The sequence below is a fragment of the Rhinoderma darwinii genome, chromosome 3 (genome assembly GCF_050947455.1).
Source record: "Rhinoderma darwinii isolate aRhiDar2 chromosome 3, aRhiDar2.hap1, whole genome shotgun sequence".
Classification (NCBI taxonomy): Eukaryota; Metazoa; Chordata; class Amphibia; order Anura; family Rhinodermatidae; genus Rhinoderma; species Rhinoderma darwinii.
In genome coordinates this window covers 153,995,086-154,014,650 of record NC_134689.1, presented here as the reverse complement: position 1 = coordinate 154,014,650, position 19,565 = coordinate 153,995,086, and the positions used below count along the sequence as shown (strand labels likewise).

The 19,565-nt window shown below is 42.2% G+C and overlaps 1 protein-coding gene across 1 annotated transcript in view; it reads left to right on the top strand.

Moving 5' to 3' along the window:
- Positions 1-2,283: 2,283 nt before the first annotated feature.
- GRIP1 (glutamate receptor interacting protein 1) overlaps positions 2,284-19,565 on the top strand; it is a 472,389-nt gene continuing 455,107 nt past the window's right edge. Inside the window, exon 1 of the mRNA XM_075856910.1 lies at positions 2,284-2,532. Coding sequence (XP_075713025.1) covers positions 2,478-2,532 — 55 coding nt within the window. The 5' untranslated portion in view covers positions 2,284-2,477. The remainder of the gene's footprint in view (positions 2,533-19,565) is intronic.

Below are 19,565 nucleotides of genomic sequence, written 5' to 3'. Positions count from 1 at the left end.
ATGACCACCGCTCCATTTAAAGTTGTCTTTACTGTGGTCATGCAGTGAGGAGAAATGAGGGTCTTGGGACCTCAGTTCTAGTGATAGTAGGGGACCTAGCGGTGGGGCCCCCAACGATCAGACATTTATCATCTATCCTGTGGACAGGTAATAAATGCCCTTTGTGCAAAAATCCCTTTAACCACTTAGGGACCCTGCCAATTTTGGCCTTGAGGACCAGAAAAAACTTTTGATTTTTCCTTTTTGCATTCCGGTGGTCAAAGCTTTCTTTTTGTTCAACATAGCTGAATGAGGGCTTTATTTATTGTGGGACGAGTTGTACATAATGTCTGTGCAGTTTTTTGGTACATAAACAGAGTTTAATTTCTATAAATTTTTATTTTGGCCAAAATGCAGGAAAATGTACTGCTTACACCGATTGTCATAAATGATGCTATAAATTCAATATGCAGGTTGTTACGTTTGTGACTATACCAAATAAGTGTATAATATTTTCATGTTTTAGGACTTTTTTCAACTATGATGGAGCCGGAAATATGGTCAAATAGCCCTCTTGTCCTTCAATGGACCCTGGGCTGTCTGCCCATACAAGGTATGTTCCTAGTTCGCGTCACAGGTATTCCCTGTGACCAGATCAAAGGGGCATACCCACTCACTCTTTCAATTTGAATTCCGCAATCAACATTAATCGAGACCTTCAATGGGTTAAAGCCGAGCAGAGGATTTTCTTATCTATGACGATAGAGCCGGGTTGCAGCTGTGTATTACAACCGCTGCCCCGCTTCTGAGCGCACGGGCACACTTGTGTCGTTAAGCAGTTAAATGTTTGCCCTATTATTACGAAAATGTACTTGAAGGATTAAATTGTAAACAAACTTTTGCGCCAGGCCCCATGAGCTTTTTGATACCCTCCTGAGCTACGCTATCCTGAACATGAAAAAAAATTAAAATTGGACAGAAAAGAACTAAATCAGGTTTGAACGGAGCCCAAATGTATCAGAGCTCCCTAGTAATGAGATATGCACCTGCGTGCCTCTGAATGAAAACATGAAGTCACTGATTGCAAGCAGAAATCAAGAGAACAAGCAGTAGTCTGCAGATTCCCTACACCCCCCCCCCACCCAGAATGCTGCGCTATTTGGTCTGCGATTTTTAACGGAATCTGCGTCAGAGGCTCCGCACAGCGTAATATAACTAATAACAGTGACGCTCTCAATCACTGGAGTGAGATGATCGCATACATACGAGATGATCTGTGCAATAGGGGGGTCTCTATCTCAACATGACTGTGTGCAGGCAGCCTCCCTCTCTCCATCAGTCTCTGCATTGTGGCTTATTCACATGGTTCCGTCAAATCGCAGTTTATTGCAGCAATTACCGCAAAATCTGACCGTACTGTGTGAATAAGTCCTTATATCATCCCTCAGCTCGCCTCCAAGTGTTTTACTGTGAGTGCGGGGATTCTGAAGTTACAGACCAGAGATAGAAGTATTTTTCTTCAACAAGACATTACAAAGTGTATTATCTCAGCACACACTATTGATATATGAGGAAAAGTACATAAGACTAGGTACACTTTTGCGTGCATCTTTTAACTTTTCTGTATGAAGGTCGCAGGACTGAAACATTTCAGGCAATTAGTCCCAGTTTGACTTTTCATACATGTCCCCCCAATATCAATACTGATGGAGCGGGGTAGCACAGGAGAGGGGAGGCACAGGAGAGCGGCGGCACAGGAGCGGGGCAGTACAGGAGAGCGGCGGCACAGGAGCGGGGCAGTACAGGAGAGCGGCAGCACAGGAGCGGGGCAGTACAGGAGCGGGGCAGTACAGGAGAGCGGGGCGGCACAGGAGCGGGGCAGTACAGGAGAGCGGCGGCACAGGAGCGGGGCAGTACAGGAGAGCGGCAGCACAGGAGCGGGGCAGTACAGGAGAGCGGGGCGGCACAGGAGCGGGGCAGTACAGGAGAGCGGCGGCACAGGAGCGGGGCAGTACAGGAGAGCGGCGGCACAGGAGCGGGGCAGTACAGGAGAGCGGCGGCACATGGGAGTGTCTATTCTGTGGATATGAATGGAGAGTGAGCGCACTGGGAATAGGAGAAGCCAGCATGTTCCTCATTAGTGGTGACTGTCTCCGCTTCATAGACTCCCCCAGCTCTGACCTCCCCGCATTAGAATGTGTGCCCGCCGGGAATGTACTCCGCGCCGTGCCGCCTCCTCCTGGTGTGTGAAGTTGAATCCCCCGCCCCCTGACACTGCCTCTATTGCCGTGCACTTGTTCCTCCTACTCCATACACTGTGCCTTCCTGCGCTGCTGCAGCCCCTCCTGCCGGAGCCCTCTCCCCTGAGACAAGGAGCGCAGCAGGCGACACAAGTGCCGGTCACACCAGGCTACGGCTCCAACACAACAGCACTGTGAGGTGATATGTGCCAAAGGTGCTGCAGCCCCTGACGGAGAGGAGAGCGCACGTCTGGGAACATGCCCGGCTGGAAGAAGAATATCCCCATCTGCCTACAAGCGGAGCCCGAGCGAGGTAAGGTGCATGCTGGGGGCGGCCAAGTGCCTGGAACTTGCATTGTGTCACTCCTGCCACCCTCAGCAATCACTGCCATGATGGATACAATGTGCTCAGGTGTCTGCAGCTCCTCCACATGAAGCTCAGGTGTCCTGAAGTGTCCGGCTCCTGTCATACATTCTTCTCAGCGGGTGACTAGTCCCTGAAACTAGATGTGCTCACTACTCTTGTGTGATGTCATCAGCTCTTATGATGTCACAGCTACGAAAGTTCTCAGTTTAAGTTTTTCTTTTATATATTTATTTACTAGGTGTTAATAGGTTCTCATTTTGTAAAGTTGTAATCTTATAAAAAGAACTGCTGACGTCAGTCACGTGTATCAGATATCAGAGCTGGACGTATGTGACATAAAGCGGTGACCAAGGGAAGGCTAATAGTAGACCGCTATAATACGCCCACATTTTAATATAGGGGTTCTAATATGAGTTCTATGGTGATCTAAGTTGGGTTCAAAAGTGTACGCCGTGGATGTCCAGGCGTTAAGATGTGGCAGTAAAGATCTAAGTTGGGTTCAAGAGAGCCGTGGATGTCCTGGTGTTAAAACGTGGCTCTATTACGTATGTCTGAAACCATTCAAAAGAATTTTCTGGACTTCGTGTTTGTAATCCAGTTGAAGAACATTATAGTCAGCCTCACATCAGACTGAGATAGCTGATAACAGGGAGCAACAGATTGCGTGCAATAGATGTGTCCAACCACAAAGAAAATGGAGAAAAGTTATTCTTAGGCTGGAATCGCGCATTCAATTTTGATGTAGTTTTTGTTGCAGATTTTAAGGAAAAGCCGTAAGTAGAAACAAAAGAGAGAAGAAGGATCAGTCTTTCCTCTCTACGATTCCTTCCTTTTGGATGTACTCCTTGGCTTTGACTCAAAAACTGCATCAAAACGGCATGTGAGAATCCAGCCTTAAAGGGGTTGGCCCACGAAAAACAGTTATCACCTACCCTTTAAATGAACTAGCATGTATATTGTAACGTACACTTCTAGTGGTGGCAACGCAGGACCTTGCCTGTTATAGGTTTACTCCAAGAGGAACTGTCATATAAGTTGAACTGGTTATCTTACCTGAATAGCGCTGTCTCCCTGATTCCAGTGCCGTTTTTCTTTTTTTCCTGGACCCCCATTTAAGAGATATGGCCCACTGTTATGTTGGCTCCCTATTTGCTAATTTGCTGTAGTTAGCCAACGGGGTGGAGCTAGCTTCCCTACCTCTGATGCTGACCAATCCGCATGAGGCTACTTGAGAGTAGTTCACGCGCTGTTGGCTAACTACGGGGAGCCAAGACAACAATGGCCATATCTCTTGAAAGGGGGGGCCAAGGAAAAAATAGAAAAACAGCTCTGGAATCGGGGAGACGATGCTGTACTGGTTAGTAAATTAGTTCAACTTATATGACCTAGTGGCAGTTTTTTTGTTTTTTTTAAAGGGGTTGTCTCATCATAGACAACCCCTTTTCTTGGTTGTCACGTGTTCCTGCTCACCAGACCCCTGGTAAACACATCTGTTTTTGCTGTGGGAAGCTGCTGCCAGCAAGGCATTTCCCCAGTAGCGGTCAGAAATAGGGTAGCAATACATGGCAACCATTAATCTGAACGGCAGTCCATGTAATACATCCATGGCCATGTATTAAATAATGGCCAGTGCAGGTTTATGCCCAATAAGGGTAATTCCACATGTAGCGTAAATACTGCGTCATTTTTTGTAGCAGATTTTATTGGGGAAAATCCACAGAGCAAATCTCATCAACACGCTGGGTAAAAAACCTGCCGGAAAACTGTTCATAAATTGACCTTCGGTACAGTTTTTTTTTTTTTTTAAATCTACAGCGTGTCAATTTATGTTGCGGAATCACTGGTTTTCTGTTGCGGGTTTTCCCCATTTGAATTCAGTAAAAACCTGCAACAAAAAGGAGATATTGCAACGGAAAAGCTACGATTGCAGCTCAGAAAAAAAAAAAAGCCTGTACCTACCCAGATCTCTATTCTCCTGCGTCCAGCCGGCTTTCAGGGATGACGTTTCACTGGCTGCAGCAGTCACGTGGGATGAAACATCATCCCAGGAGTCCGGGCTGCAGGACGTCCGAGGGAGATGTCACAATTGTACTGGGTAAGTATAGGCTTTTTTTTTTTTTAAAGTTCTGTTTTCTGCAGCGGATATTCCAGCCAAAAACTGCACCACATTTTGGGTGACGTCATCACTCCCAGCCAGCTTCTTTCACTGCAGACACAGCGTGACGTCACCCACAGGTCCTTCAACCTTGGCGTCGGAAGAGAGAAGACATCACAGCTCCAGGCGTACAGTTGAATTTGCAGCAGCATCACCATGTGCAGGTAAGCATAGCAAACTCCCTAGAGAAGAGCATATTCACCTTTTGGACGCCTTTCAGCCGATGTATCTTCTCTGACCGACGCCAAGGTTGAAGGATCTGTGAGTGACGTCACGCTGTGTGTCTTTAGTGAAAGAAGCTGGGTGGGAACGATGAGAAATGTATGATGCTGATTTGTCAGCATCATACACTTCTATTCACAATGCCCAGTTAGTAAAACAAGTAAACACGCCCAGATGTTACAAACACAAGACACGCCCATTTGGAAATACGAAAAAAAACACGCCCAGTTGTCCATTTCAAAGCTCATTTGCATAAATATAAAATTGCTCATAACTTGGCCAAAAATGATCGTTTTAAAAAAAACAAAACGCGTTACTGTTATCTACATTGCAGCGCCGATCACATGCAATAGGAGATAGGGATTTGAGAATCTGGTGACAGAGCCTCTTTAACTATCAGGCCAATTCTAAATACTTAGGTACATATGTCTCCCAAGATCCTCGTTTATACCCTGATCTTAATATCCTATTAATTAAGAAAATTAGGACTAGTTTATAAATATGTAATAAAATTGCAGATAAGGCCATTATCTTTATTAAACGGATATTACCCCTATTGTTATACATATTTATAAATACACCAATTTAGGTTCATAATAACATTCAGAATAATAAAGAATATGTTCAATGAATTAATCTGGGGAGGAAAAAAAGGTATGGATGAAGTTAACATATTTAGCTATGCCACAAAAATATTTTAAGTTAGCAATACTAAATATTATGTTGCTTTACATTTAGCCCATAACAATTGGGAGAGACCTGTGTTCCTTAGTGCATTACTTAGAAACCGTGAAGGGCCTAAGCCTCATATTTCTGCATTTGGAAAGAAACCACTTGGGAGGATATATTTAGTGAAATTTATTAGTTCAAATTTGAAGTAAGCTGAGAGATCTTATGCTCGCTTTGTGGTATAATATACAAATCTGCAAAGTTAAAGGTTTTAGGGAAGTGCAAAATTTAGTTTCGAGATAAGATTTTGCCATGTACCCCAGTTTTTTCATAATGGTCAATGAAGTTCATACCATGGGGATTTAGCTTTTAGGTATATGGAAATTCAGAGCAAAATCTTACTCGCCTCTGCTTTGCCGATCCCCTATTCAATGGTTTCTTTGTCACTCAAAAATGTTTTAGCAAGGACAAACTGCATTTATACGTGTTGTCATCAGAAAAGGCTTTTAATACTTAATGTTTTATGTAGGAAATTATATAAAACTTTTCTTATGTATAAGTAATAGGCAATAGTAACTATAATATTATGTAAATAATATAATAAAGTAACAAAGTGTAGCAAAACTTAATAATATATCGCTTTATAATAGCACAATGTTACTGCTATATAAGTTTTGGATTGGATTTACATTTCTGCTTATATATCTTGCATCCACGTGTGAAACGTTAGGTTATTGTTGACACCTGCCTCGTGGCTTCTATTTATAATGGAAACCACGATGCACTGCCTGATCTTACAATTGAGTGTGTCATGGAGCCTCCAAATCAAATGTGAACAACTTAGGCCTGATGCACACGAACGTGCATTTGCGTCCGCATACTATCCGCAATTGCGGATAGTATAGGGTACGTTATATCCTATGGTCCAATGCACACGACTGTGGTTTCCACGATCCTAGCATCGCCCAGAGCCCGGACCGCAAAAAAAATACGACATGTCATTTTATGGACCACAGTTGCGGTCCAGGCTCATTGAAGTCAATGCACATCTTGTGTCTGCACGGTTTGTGATTGCGGACGGCCCGCGGATGATACGCGACCAGTCTGTTCCATAATCACGGACCGTGCACACAGCTGCGGTCGTGTGCATGAGGCCTTAATGTTTTCTGTTGTCTTAGTTAAAAAGTTTGTAAGAAAGTTATTTCAACAGTAAAGATTAGGCCTCAGTGCTATTCCTAAAATAATTCTACTGTTCTGTGTTTAGCAAATTATATTCTTCAGTCTATCTGTTTTATCTTATAGCTGTTCTACGCTGGACTACCTAGATAGATTCGATACATGAACATACGGCAAAAGGCATAGGGTGTCTGATAATATAACAGTGACCGGTATAATAAATTTCAATACGGGAAGATTGCAATGCATTACGAAAGCCATTCGAGGAGCTCGTATACGTCGGCATCCCTTTTTTTTTTTTCTCGGCGAGCATTCCCAGGGCAAGAGTCACCGGGAAGAGCATCAGGTAGTGCTCGGCCTGGGGATTCTGGCCCTGGGGAAGCTCCTGGCGTCACTGTCCATATATAGACAGTATTGCCAGGGGCTTTGAACTATACAGTCCCCGGCCAGAGTGTCAGAAGAGCTGTGGTCGGGGACTCTGGGACTGGGGAGGCCCCAGATGTCAAGGTCCATATATGGACAGTAAAGTCAGGGGCTTTCAACTACGGAGTCCCCGGCCAGAGTATCAGAAGCACTCTGGCTTGGGACCTTTTATACATGGACAATTCGTCAGGGGTTTCTCCATTTTAGGTTCTCACCCCCACAGAATTCTACAACCAAAATCTGGCACATATAGACCATGTCGCAGATTTGAAAATCCACAGCATGCCCTAAAATTTGCGTCTATTTATTTATCTTTGTGTGAGTGAACCTATTATAGCAGGAGATGTATTTTTGAAACCAATGATTCCATTCTGTGCGATCTGGAAGTCTTTTTGAAAGCTTTCCTTGGGAAAGGCTTTTTTTGATTTCCCAGGACAGGATCCGATTCCATCTTTGGCTCTAAATATATGGCCCCTGCACAGAGCTGCAATTTATCATGTGAAAGTGGCCTTACTCTGTGTGCTTGGATCTCTATATGATGATGATATACCTTTCTTGAATTATCCAAATGAACCTTTCTACTTTTATCATGCTGCTTTCCTTTCCCCTATTCACACCTGTGAATTAAATATTCTCTTAATGCTAACCATCCTTCCAGCTTTCCCCATGATTACAAATCTTCATATGCATCACTGAGTTTACTATTTTGCATAAACCTTGCACTTAGATGTTTGGAACTGTGACTTCTGAATAGATGTAAAGAAAAAAAAATGTATTACAGTTCCTATAGGAGTGGATCTTTGTGGCTGTTCAGAGGATCAGGACCACTCTGCGTTACATACAGCTTGTGGGTCTGTATAGTGGTTGAGGATGCAATCCAGTGTGCTATTATTAATGCTAGGTTAGTGATATGGGAGTATCTGATAGGCGCTCTCATTTAATGAGGTCTGTTATACATTTATTCAGCATAATAGTACGTTCGGATTGTGTAATAATCTAAATGGCCAAAAAGCAAGGCCTCATTCAGATGGTTTATCGTACCCATATTTAACTAGATGAAACTATGGTGCTGTTAGTTTGGTCCAGAGGAACCGTGTACGGTCTGGGTGTTACACCCAGAATATGGACATTAAGGCCAGGATCACATACGTGGGTTGGATGCAGGTTTTCTTTTGTAGTTTTTGGCTTCGTTTTTTGAGAATAACACAGGAGTGAACACAAAAAAAGGAGCTTTATTAGTCTTTTGTCTCCTTCCCTTTAGGCTGTGTTCACACTGAGTTTTTTGCAGGAGGAAAATTCCTCCTGCAAAAACTGCTCCAGACGTTTTTTGCACAGTGGTTTGACAAAAACTCGTCAAAACACTCGTCGAGGCGTTTTTTTTTCCCGTTTCTGACTGATTGAAATCAGGTTTTAGAGGCGGAAACCGCCTCAAGATAGGTCATGTCGCTTCTTTTTACCGCGACACAGTTTTTTTGCTCGCGGTAAAAAAACGTCTGCCTCCCATTCAATGGGAGGCATTTTCAGGCGGTTTTTGACGAGTTTTTCAGAGCGGTTTCCGCGCCAAAAAACTTGTCAAAAAAACTCTGTGTGAACAGGGCCTTAGATCCACTTCTGGCTTTAACTAATAAAACAGAACCAAAAACTGCACCAAAACCGTGTGTGTGAATCTGTCACGATAATATGCTGCCCTATTTAACCCCTTTTTGCATTTGGATGTAACTGTACTTACATTTTAGTGGTACCTTCAAGAGCTGTGCCTGCGCCATCTGCTGTAGGTATTGGCTGTAATATACAGCCGACATCCCGCTGCAATGCCGAGACTGTTGTTCCCTCCGATTCAGCCGTTTAAACCCTTTGATGCCACGATCAATAGCGGCTGTGGCATCTAGGTGGATAGACAGCAGGAGGGGGCTCCGTTTGTCGCCCACCCCCATGCAGTCGCGTGTCACTGATGAGTTGGTATGGCAGCCGGGGGCCTAGCGAAAGCACCCAGGCCTGCTATAGCAGCATAGCTATTACGCAGTGCTGAAGGCATAGCCTAAAAGATATTACAGTTTGTTACAGACAAGCAATAATGCCTTGGTCTAGTAAGTATACCAAAGTGTTATATCAGCGATCAGAGTCGCAATGTAAACTCTAGTGGGACTAAAAATTACATTAAATAAGGTTTTTAATAAAAAGGTGTTGAGGGGTTCCGCCAGAGGTTTCCGTCGGGGGAACCGCTCAACAGAAAGGCAAACGGAAACCTTAGCTTCCGTTTGCATTACTATTCATCTCAATGGTGACGGAAACTTTGCTAATGGTTTCCGTTTGTCACCGTTGTGACTGGGTTCCGTTGTTTTGACAGAATCAATAGCGTAGTCGACTGTGCTATTGATTCCATCAAAAACCATTAGCATAGTTTCCGTCACCATTGAGAGCAATGGTGATGCAAACGGAAGCTAAGGATTCCGTTTGCCTTTCCGTTGAGGGGTACCCCCGACGGAAAGCTGTGATGGAACCCCTCAACGGAAAGCAATGCTGATATGAACAGGCCCTAATGATCAGTTAATTTTTAAAATTGGTGTCAATGTAAAACTGATACAAACAGATTTTCATCAGTTAAAATATATATATATTTTTTTAGCTTTGTAATGGTGTGAATTGATGACTGTACTCATACTCATGTACACTACTCATTTATAGGCCCCAAGGAAAAAATTATTTAAAATAAGAGCCTAGCAGCAGAAGACTATCAACTAAACAAAAAAGGGTGCAAAAAAAACAGATCCGTTATAAATTGATCCAAACGGATGCTTCTTGTCCGTTTTTTGACGGATGCATTAACCCTTTCATGCCGACAATCTGTAGATTCACGTCCTTTTCGCATATACCCTGTGCAGCCAGGGCGTGAATCTACAGATCTCTTCTCCAGCCAGCATAGCGCTGTGAAAAGCACTCGGAGGCCGGCTGTGTCAGTGTCCCCGGCTCCCCAGCAACCTGCTAACTGACAGCCGAACCGATTTGTTCGGCTGATAAGCATGTGATCACCATGATTAACCAATACAAACAAGCTTTACCGCTTGTCATCTCCTGTCAGCCTCCTTCACTCTGACACAGCGTTTTAGAGAGAAGGAGGATGATCGGGAGAAGACAGAAGAAAAGTGAAAAAGACATACATAAATACATACAATTTTGTGTATGTATGTGTATATATATATATATATATATATATATATATAAATATAAAATTTTCCAAGTATATAGAAACTATATACTTTGTATTCCCTGTGCCCCTTTAGTTTTAGAATAGGCAGGCAGGAATAGTAGGTTAGTTAGCTTGATAACAATTTGTTAGTTAGTTAGTTAGTTAATTTATTCATTAACTATTTAGTGTAATTTAATAATTTTTTTCACAATTAATTTATTTTCATTTGTTCTGAGGAGTGATCTGTAGTGCGGTTTGGCAAGTAAATCGCAATTCATTATACGTGAACAGTTATATAAAAAAAAAAGGTGTTATCAATTATTAGCGTGAACGTAAAAAGTACAAAAAAAATTTGTAAACTAATAAGGATGTCACGCAAAAAGTATTCCATGGAACAGGCTTATTTGATATTATGCCCGGACAGTGAACAAAATTCAGAAAGCGACATTACCTTTGAAGGCTTTGATAGAAGCGATACAGAAAGCTCTGATGACAGTGCTTTGTCTGGCCCCAGTGCAAAAAGGGTGGAAGCCAGTGGCCGAAATATAGAAAGTCCGCCTTGTACCAGCGCAGAAGCGCAAAGGCAGATGGAAGTGGTACATTGCCAAGAACCTGAAGTTCTTGAGGAGTTGGCTCTACATTGGGCACTCCTGGCTCTACACTGGCACCCTTCCTGAATTTACTGTTGACCCTGGCGTAACAGTTGATGAAAAAATTCTAAAGGGCCAAAATTTGTAACATCTTTTTTTTGATGACCATTTATTTAATCTATTTGCTCAACAGACAAACCTCTATGCTGAGCAATTTTTTTCTTGGCCAACCCTGTCGTCCTACTACGCAAGGGTAGGAAAATGGACACCCATGAGTAAAAATGAAATTGAAAAGTTTCTGATGCTTACACTAATAATGGGCATTGTAAAAAAAAACCGCATAAGATCCTACTGGGAAGAAAGCCCCATACATGGGACCCCAGGTTTTGCCAAAGTTATGCCAAGAACCCGTTATGAGGTTTTGTTAAAATTTCTCCACTATAATGACAATAGTCAGTGCCCCCCAAATGAATCCCCAGACTATGATCGTTTGTACAAGATTCGGCCTCTTCTAAACCATTTTTCTCAAAAATTTCTGAATCTCTATGCACCTAGCAAAAATTTGTCAATTGATGAATCCCTGGTAAAATTTAAGGGCAGACTCTATTTCAAACAGTATATCCCTTCAAAACGTGCCAGATATGGAATCAAATTGTATAAGCTATGCGAAAGCAACATTGGATTTTCGTGTCTACCAGGGGAAGGGCAGTCAGATAGATGTTCCAGGTTGCTCACCAGAAATCGGAACAAGTGGCAAGGTTGTCTGGGAGTTAATGGGCCCATTGCTCTACAAAGGCTACAAGTTATATGTGGACAACTATTATTCGGGTATCCCCCTATTCCAAAGACTCCAAGCGGTCAATACAGGGGCCTGTGGCACTATCCACCATACAAGAAAGGGATTTCCAGTTGCTCTAAAGAGCCAAAAGCTTAAAAAAGGGGAATCTGCTGCTCTCCGTTGCGGCAATATGCTAGTGCTTCTCTATCGCGATCAGAAAGACGTTGTTCATGTTGACTACTGTGCACACTGACGCCACTATTCCAATTAAAGAAAAGAGGTCGTCCAATAAAATGAAAAAGCCCATATGTATTATTGACCAGGTCTTGAAGCCATATGAAGTTATGCGAAGATCTTATACCTGGTATAAAAAATTGTCAATCTACATATTTCAGATGGCAGTTTACAATTCATATGTCCTGTATAAACAGTCAGGTGCCACGCAGACATTTCTGACGTATCGGAAAATTATTTTTGAAAAAATCCTTGGAATCAGAGGAAGTGCGTAGGCTCACAGAGCTGCACTTTGTGGCACCTATCCCTGCAACAGCAAACCAAAAATATCCACCGAGAAAATGCTGTGTCTGCACCAAAAGGGGCATAAGGAGGGATACTCGGTATCATTGCCCTTCCCTGCCAACCCTGTCTGATTGAGTGCTATAAAACCTACCACACGAAGGTCCGCTTTTAATTCCCATCAGCAACTTTAGAAATATATGCCATCATTCCTTTATTTTTTTTTCCTTATTTTGTGTTTTCATACAAACGTAGCTACTTAAACTGACGAATAACTTTTGCTTTCTGGAAAAAAATTAAAGTGCCAATTTTCCAATAGACCCCTCTTTGAATACTATAAGTGGTGTACTTTACTAAGTGGAGTTCTTTTTAGGTAACTTGATGATTTTACTCCATAGGTGGAATGCAAAGACAGTGTGGCGTCATAAAATGGTTCATGCAAAAAAAACGCAACTTGAACGTTAAGGCTGGGTTCACACGACCTATTTTCAGGCGTAATGGAGGCGTTTTACGCCTCGAATTACGCCTGAAAACACGGCTCCAATACGTCGGCAAACATCTGCCCATTGCTTGCAATGGGTCTTGCGATGTTCTGTGCAGACGAGCTGTCATTTTATGCTTCGCTGTCAAAAAACGGACCGTAAAAAGACGCTCTGTAAAAAGAAGTAGCATGTCACTTCTTGAGCCGTTTTTTGGAGCTGATTTTCCATTGAACACTATGAAAAATGCCTCAAAAAAACGCCTCAAAAAACGTCTGAAAAGAAGCCTCAAAAGAAGCTCCAAATTTCATTTTCAGCTTCAAAAACTCCTGAAAATCAGAGGCTATTTTCTCTGAAATCAGCTCCATGTTTTCAGACGTTTTTTGTTAAGTGTGTGAATAGACCCTTTGGGTATGTGCACACGAGAACTGTCTTTTACGTCTGAAAAGACAGACTGTTTTCAGGAGAAAACAGCTGCGTCGTTTCAGACGTAAAAGCTCCTCCTCGCATTATGCGAGGCGTCTTTGACGCTCGTAAATCTTGAGCTGCTCTTCAATGAAGAACGACTCAAATTACGTTGCAAAGAAGTGTCCTGCACTTCTTTGCCGAGGCAGTCATTTTACGCGTCGTCGTTTGACAGCTGTCAAACGACGATGCGTAAATGACAGGTCGTCTGCACAGTACGTCGGCAAACCCATTCAAATGAATGGGCAGATGTTTGCCGACGTATTGCAGCCCTATTTTCAGGCGTAAAACGAGGCATAATATGCCTCGTTTACGCCTGAAAATAGGTCGTGTGAACCCAGCCTTTAAGGTACATGTTTGCCTCTGGGCGTCATAACATGGCCAAAAAGCGGGTTACATGCACAAGTAGGGTAGCGTTTTGCTCAGCAGAAGTTGCAGTGTAGTTAATATGGTGATTTCTTTACCATGATGTGTGTGGTATACAAGAAAAATGCCGCCGAGTGGACACCAAAGTAGAAAAAGTGCCCATTTTTTTTTTTTTTTATCTCATCCTCTAACAGAATTAGAAAAAAAATTAAAAGTGACAATTTTTTAATCCACCCCTTTTTGAATACCATAAGCGGTCTACTTTACTAAATGGTGTACTTTGCTGGCCACTTTTGATGTTTTGGTACCACAGGTTTAGCACAAATGCAGTGTGGTGTGATAAAATGGTTCATTCAAAAAATGCAAACTGAAAGTAAATAGGGGCATCTGTGATTCTGGATGCTATAACATGGCGAAAGAAAGGGTTGTTTGAATTTTTGTGGTATCCTGAAACTTAGGAGAAGTAGCCTACTATGTTTTAGGCCTTAATTTAAAATTTTCTACAAATTTAAAAAGCAAAAAAATATAGCCAAATATTCCCACTTTTTTGATCAATTGTTTGTTTGTAATATAAAATGTGTTGCTATTGTAGTAAAACAATATATTTTTTTGAAAGTGCTATTTGTTCTAAAAAAAAAAACACAAAAAAATGGTTAAGTTATCCAAAGTAGTTTAACAGTTCTGACCGTTTAAAAGAATGTATTCCAAAAAACTTTAAATTTAGGCCTGGTCATTGAGGCATCGATGACCCTTTGTCCTGAAGGGGTTAACCCCTTCCCTCTTTAGCCACTTTTGACCTTCCTGACCGAGCCTCATTTTTCAAATCTGACATGTGTCACTTTATGTGGTAATAACGTCGGAATGCTTTCACCTATCCAAGCGATTCTGAGATTGTTTTCTCGTGACACATTGGACTTTAAGTTACTGGCAAAATTTGCTCGATATGTTCAGTATTTAATTGTGAAAAACACCAAAATTTAGCGAAAAATTGTGAAAATTTGAATTTTTCTCAATTTAAATGTATCTGCTTGTAAGACAGGCAGTTATAACACACAAAATTGTTGCTAATTAACATCCCCCATATGTCTACTTTAGATTGGCATTGTTTTTTGAACATCCTTTTATTTTTCTATGACATCACAAGGCTTAGAACTTTAGCAGCAATTTCTCACATTTTCAAGAAAATTTCAAAAGGCCATTTTTACAGGGGCCAGTTCAGTTGTGAAGTGGCTTTGAGGGCCTTATATATTAGAAACCCCCAAAAAGTCACCCCATTTTAAAAACTTCACCCCTCAAAGTATTCAAAACAGCATTTAGAAAATGTCTTAACCCTTTACACATGTCACAGGAATTAAAGCAAAGTAGAGGTGAAATTTACAAATTTCATATTTTTTTGCAGAAATTAATTTTTAGTACAATTTTTTTTATAACACAGAAGGTTTTACCAGAGAAATGCAACTCAATATTTGTTGCCCAGTTTCTGCAGTTTTAGGAAATATCCCACATGTGGCCGTAGCGTGCTACTGGACTGAAGCACCGGCCTCAGAAGCAAAGGAACACCTAGTGGATTTTGGGGCCTTATTTTTGTTAGAATAAATTTTAGGCACCATGTCAGGTTTGAAGGGCTCTTGCGGTGCCAAAACAGTCAAAATCCCCCAAAAGTGACCCCATCTGGGAAACTACACACCTCAAGGAAATTATCTAGGGGTACAGTGAGCATTTTGACCGCACAGGTTTTTTACAGAAATTATTGGAAGTAGGACGTGAAAATTAAAATCGACATTTTTTTCAAAGAAAATGTAGGTTTAGCGATTTTTTTTTTTTCTCATTTCCACAAGGACTAAAGGAGACTAAGCACCGTAAAATTTGTAAAGCAATTTCTCCCGAGTAAAACCATACCCCACATGTGGTAATAAACGGTTGTTTGGAGACACGGCAGGGCTGAGAAGGGAAAGAGCGCTATTTGGCTTTTGGAGCTCCAGTTTAGCAGGAATGGTTTGCGGAGGCCATGTCGCATTTACAAAGCCCCTGAGGGGACAAAACAGTGGAAACCCCCCACAAGTGACCCCATTTTGGAAACTACACCCATTGAGGAAATTATCTAGGGGTATAGTGAGCGTTTTGACCCAACAGGTTTTTTGCATAAATTATTGGAAGTAGGCCCTGAAAATGACAATCTAAATTTTTTCAAAGAAAATGTAGGTTTAGCTAATTTTTTCTCATTTCCACAAGGACTGAAGGAGAAAAAGCACCATAAAATTTGTAAACCAATCTCTCCCGAGTAAAACAATACCCCACATGTGGTAATAAACGGCTGTTTGGACACATGGCAGGGCTTCGAAGGGATGGAGTGCCATTTGGCTTTTGGAGTTCACATTTAGCAGGAATGGTTTGCGGAGGCCATGTCCCATTTACGAAGTCCCTGAGGAGACAAAACAGTGGAAACCCCCCACAAGTGACCCCATTTTGGAGACTACACCCATTGAGGAAATTATCTAGGGGTATAGTGAGCGATTTGACCCCACAGTTTTTTTGCACAAATTATTGGAAGTAGGCCCTGAAAATAAAAATCAAAATTTTTTTCAAAGAAAATGTAAGTTTAGCTTATTTTTACTCATTTCCACAAGGACTGAAGGAGAAAAAGCACCACAAAAGTAAAACAATGCCCCACATGTGGTAATAAACGGCTGTTTGGAGACACGGCTTAGCTTAGAAGGGAAAGAGCGCTATTTGGCTTTTGGAGATCACATTGAGCAGGAATGGTTTGCGGCGGCCATGTCACATTTGCAAAGCCCCTGAGGTGAAAAAACAATGAAAACGCCCAAAAAGTGACACCATTTAGGAAACTACACCTCTTGAGGAATTCATCTAGGGGCGTAGTGAGCATTTTGACCCCACAGATGTTTCATAGAATTTATTAGAATTGGGCAGTGAAAATAAAAACAATCCTTTTTCTTCAATAAGAAGTAGCTTTAGCGCAAATTTTTTCATTTTCACAACAAATAAAGGAAAAAAAAGAACCCAACATTTGTAAAACAATTTCTCCCGAGTACGGCAATACCCCATATGTGGTCATAAACTGCTGTTTGGGTACACGGCAGGGCTCAGAAGGGAAGGACCGCCATTTGGAGTGCAGATGTTGCTGGATTGGTTTCTGGGCGCCTGTGGGCCCAAAACAGTGGAAACCCCCCAGAAGTGACCCAATTTTGGAAACTACACCCCTCAACGCATTTACCTAGGGGTGTAGTGAGCATGTTAACCCTGCAGGTGTTTTGTAGAAATTAGTGTGAACTCGATGTTGCAGAGTGAAAATGGGATTTTTTCCACAGATATGTGGACAATATGTGGTGCGCGGCTTGTGCCACCATAACAAGACGGCTCTCTAATTATTATGCTGGGTTTCCTGGTTTTAGAAACACCCTACATGTGGCCCTAATCTCTTGCCTGGACAGTCGACCAGGCTCAGGAGTGAAAGCGTACCATGTAAAATTTAGGCCTAATTTGGCGATTTACAAAGTATTGGTTCACAACTGCAGAGGCTCAGATGTGAAATAATAAAAATAAACCCCTGGGAAGTGACCCCATTTGGAAACTGCACCCCTCAAGGCATTTATTAAGGGGTGTAGTGAGCATTTTCACCCCACAGGTCTTTTCCATAAATGAATGCGCTGTGGATGGTGCAAATTAAAAATTTATATTTTTCCCTAGATATGCCATTCAGTAGCAAATATGTCGTGCCCAGCTTATGCCACTGGAGACACACCCCCCAAAAATTGCTAAAAGGGTTCTCCCGGGTATGACGGTGCCATATATGTGGAAGGAAACTGCTGTTTAGGGACGCTGTAGGGTTCAGATGGGAGGAAACGCCATTTGGCTTTTGGAGCGTGGATTTTGCTTGGTAGTAGTTTTGTTTGGAGTCTTACTGGTGTTTCCGTTTATAATGTAGGGCATATGTAAGCCGGGCGGAGTATATAAGGGGCATAGTCAGGTGGTATAATAATGGGGTAAAAAAAAACAATAAAATGATCCATAGATGTGTGTTACGCTGTGACACAATCATTTCTGCACAGGCCGGTGTCGCACTGATATATGGCGTCCTTTATTATCCCCCTTTTGATCCACACTCCGCGCCTTTGTAGTTTGGGGAATTTTGCTAGGAAGTGTTTTCCTGGTATAATACGGGCACCGTCGCTTCCAGCGGATATGTTTGGGCCCTCCCTTTCCTGGTTCCCTAATTTTAGGTCCTTGATAAATCGCCTCTTCAAACAGAAGAAATGTTCCCCTCGGGCACAACTGCATATTTTTTTATTTCCTGACTTATTGGAGCCATAACTAATTTTATTTTTCATAGACATAGCGGTATGAGGGCTGGTTTGTTGCGGGACGAGCTGTAGTTATTATTGGTACCATTTTGGGGTACATGTGACTTTTTGATCACCTTTTATCCTATTTTTTGGGATGCCAGGTAAACAAAAAAACGCAATTCTGGCACAGCTTTTTTCGTTTTTTTTTTATACAGCGTTCACCATGCGTTATAAATTACATGTTAACTTTATTCTGCGGGTCAGTACGATTCCGGCTATACCTATTTTATAGGACTTTTTTATGTTTTACAACTTTTTGCACAATAAAATTACTTTTGTAAAAAGAATGTATTTTTTCTGTCGCCAAGTTGTGAGAACCATAACTTTTTAATTTTTTTGTCGACAGAGGTGTATGAGGGCTTGTTTTTTGCGGGACGAGCTATAGTTTTTATAGGTACCATTTTTGGATACGTGCGACTTTTTTATCACTTTTTATTCTAACATTTGTAGGGCAAAGTGACTAAAAAACAGAAACTCTGGTAACGTTTTTTACGTTTTTTTTTACGCTGTTCACCGCGTGCAATAAATAATATAATATTTTGATACCTCAGGTCGTTACGGTCGCAGCGATACCAAATAGATATGGTTTATTATTTTTCAATAATAAAGGACTTGATAAGAGTAAAAGGGGGATTGTGTTTTATTTGATTACTTGAAACTTTTATTGTTTTCAAACTTTTATTATTTGCACTTTTTTTTCTACTTTTTTTCTACTTTTTTTTACACTTTTTCTCAAGTCCCACTAGGGGACTTGAAGGTCCAACGGTCAGTTTTTTTTTTTTCTAATACATTGCACTACCTATGTAGTGCAATATATTAGATCTGTCAGTCATTCACTGACAGCAAGCCGATTAGGCTTCGCCTCCCGGCGGGGCCTAAATCGGCTTTCGTAATGGCAGAGCAGGAGACCATTGTGTCTCCTGTTGCCATAACAGCAGTCACCAGTCCCGATTGCCTCTCAGGGCTGGCGATCTGCTAGTAACCGCTACGATGAAGCAATCGCTTTCGATTGCTGCATCGAAGGGGTTAATGGCAGGGATCGGAGCTAGCTTCGGTTCCTGCCGTTACAGGTGGATGTCAGCTGTACAGTACAGCTGACTTCCACCGCTGATGCCGCCGGATCAGCTCCTGACCCGGCGCCATCTTGCCGGCAGCTACGGAAGCCGATCAGGCTCCGCCGCCGGGCGGATCTTGACCGGCTTCGGTGCTAGGCAGACTGGGAGGCCAGTATTAGGCCTCCGGTTGCCATTGCAGCCACCGGAACCCCGGCAATTTCATTACTGGGGTTTCGATGAGCTGCAAACACCTTATGTGCAGCGATCGCGTTTGAGCGCTGCACTTAAGGGGTTAATGGCGGGGATCGAAGCTAATTTCGGTCCCCGCCGTTACAGCCGGATGTCAGCTGTAAGATACAGCTGAGATCCGGTGATGATGGCACCGGCTCAGCTTCTGAGCCGGTCCCAAACATTCGGCGTAAATGTACGGCAAGATGCGGGAAGTCAATGCTTTCCATGACGTACATTTACGGCAAATGTCGGGAAGGGGTTAAACAAATCCTTTAAAAAAAAAAAAAAACTGACAATTTACCA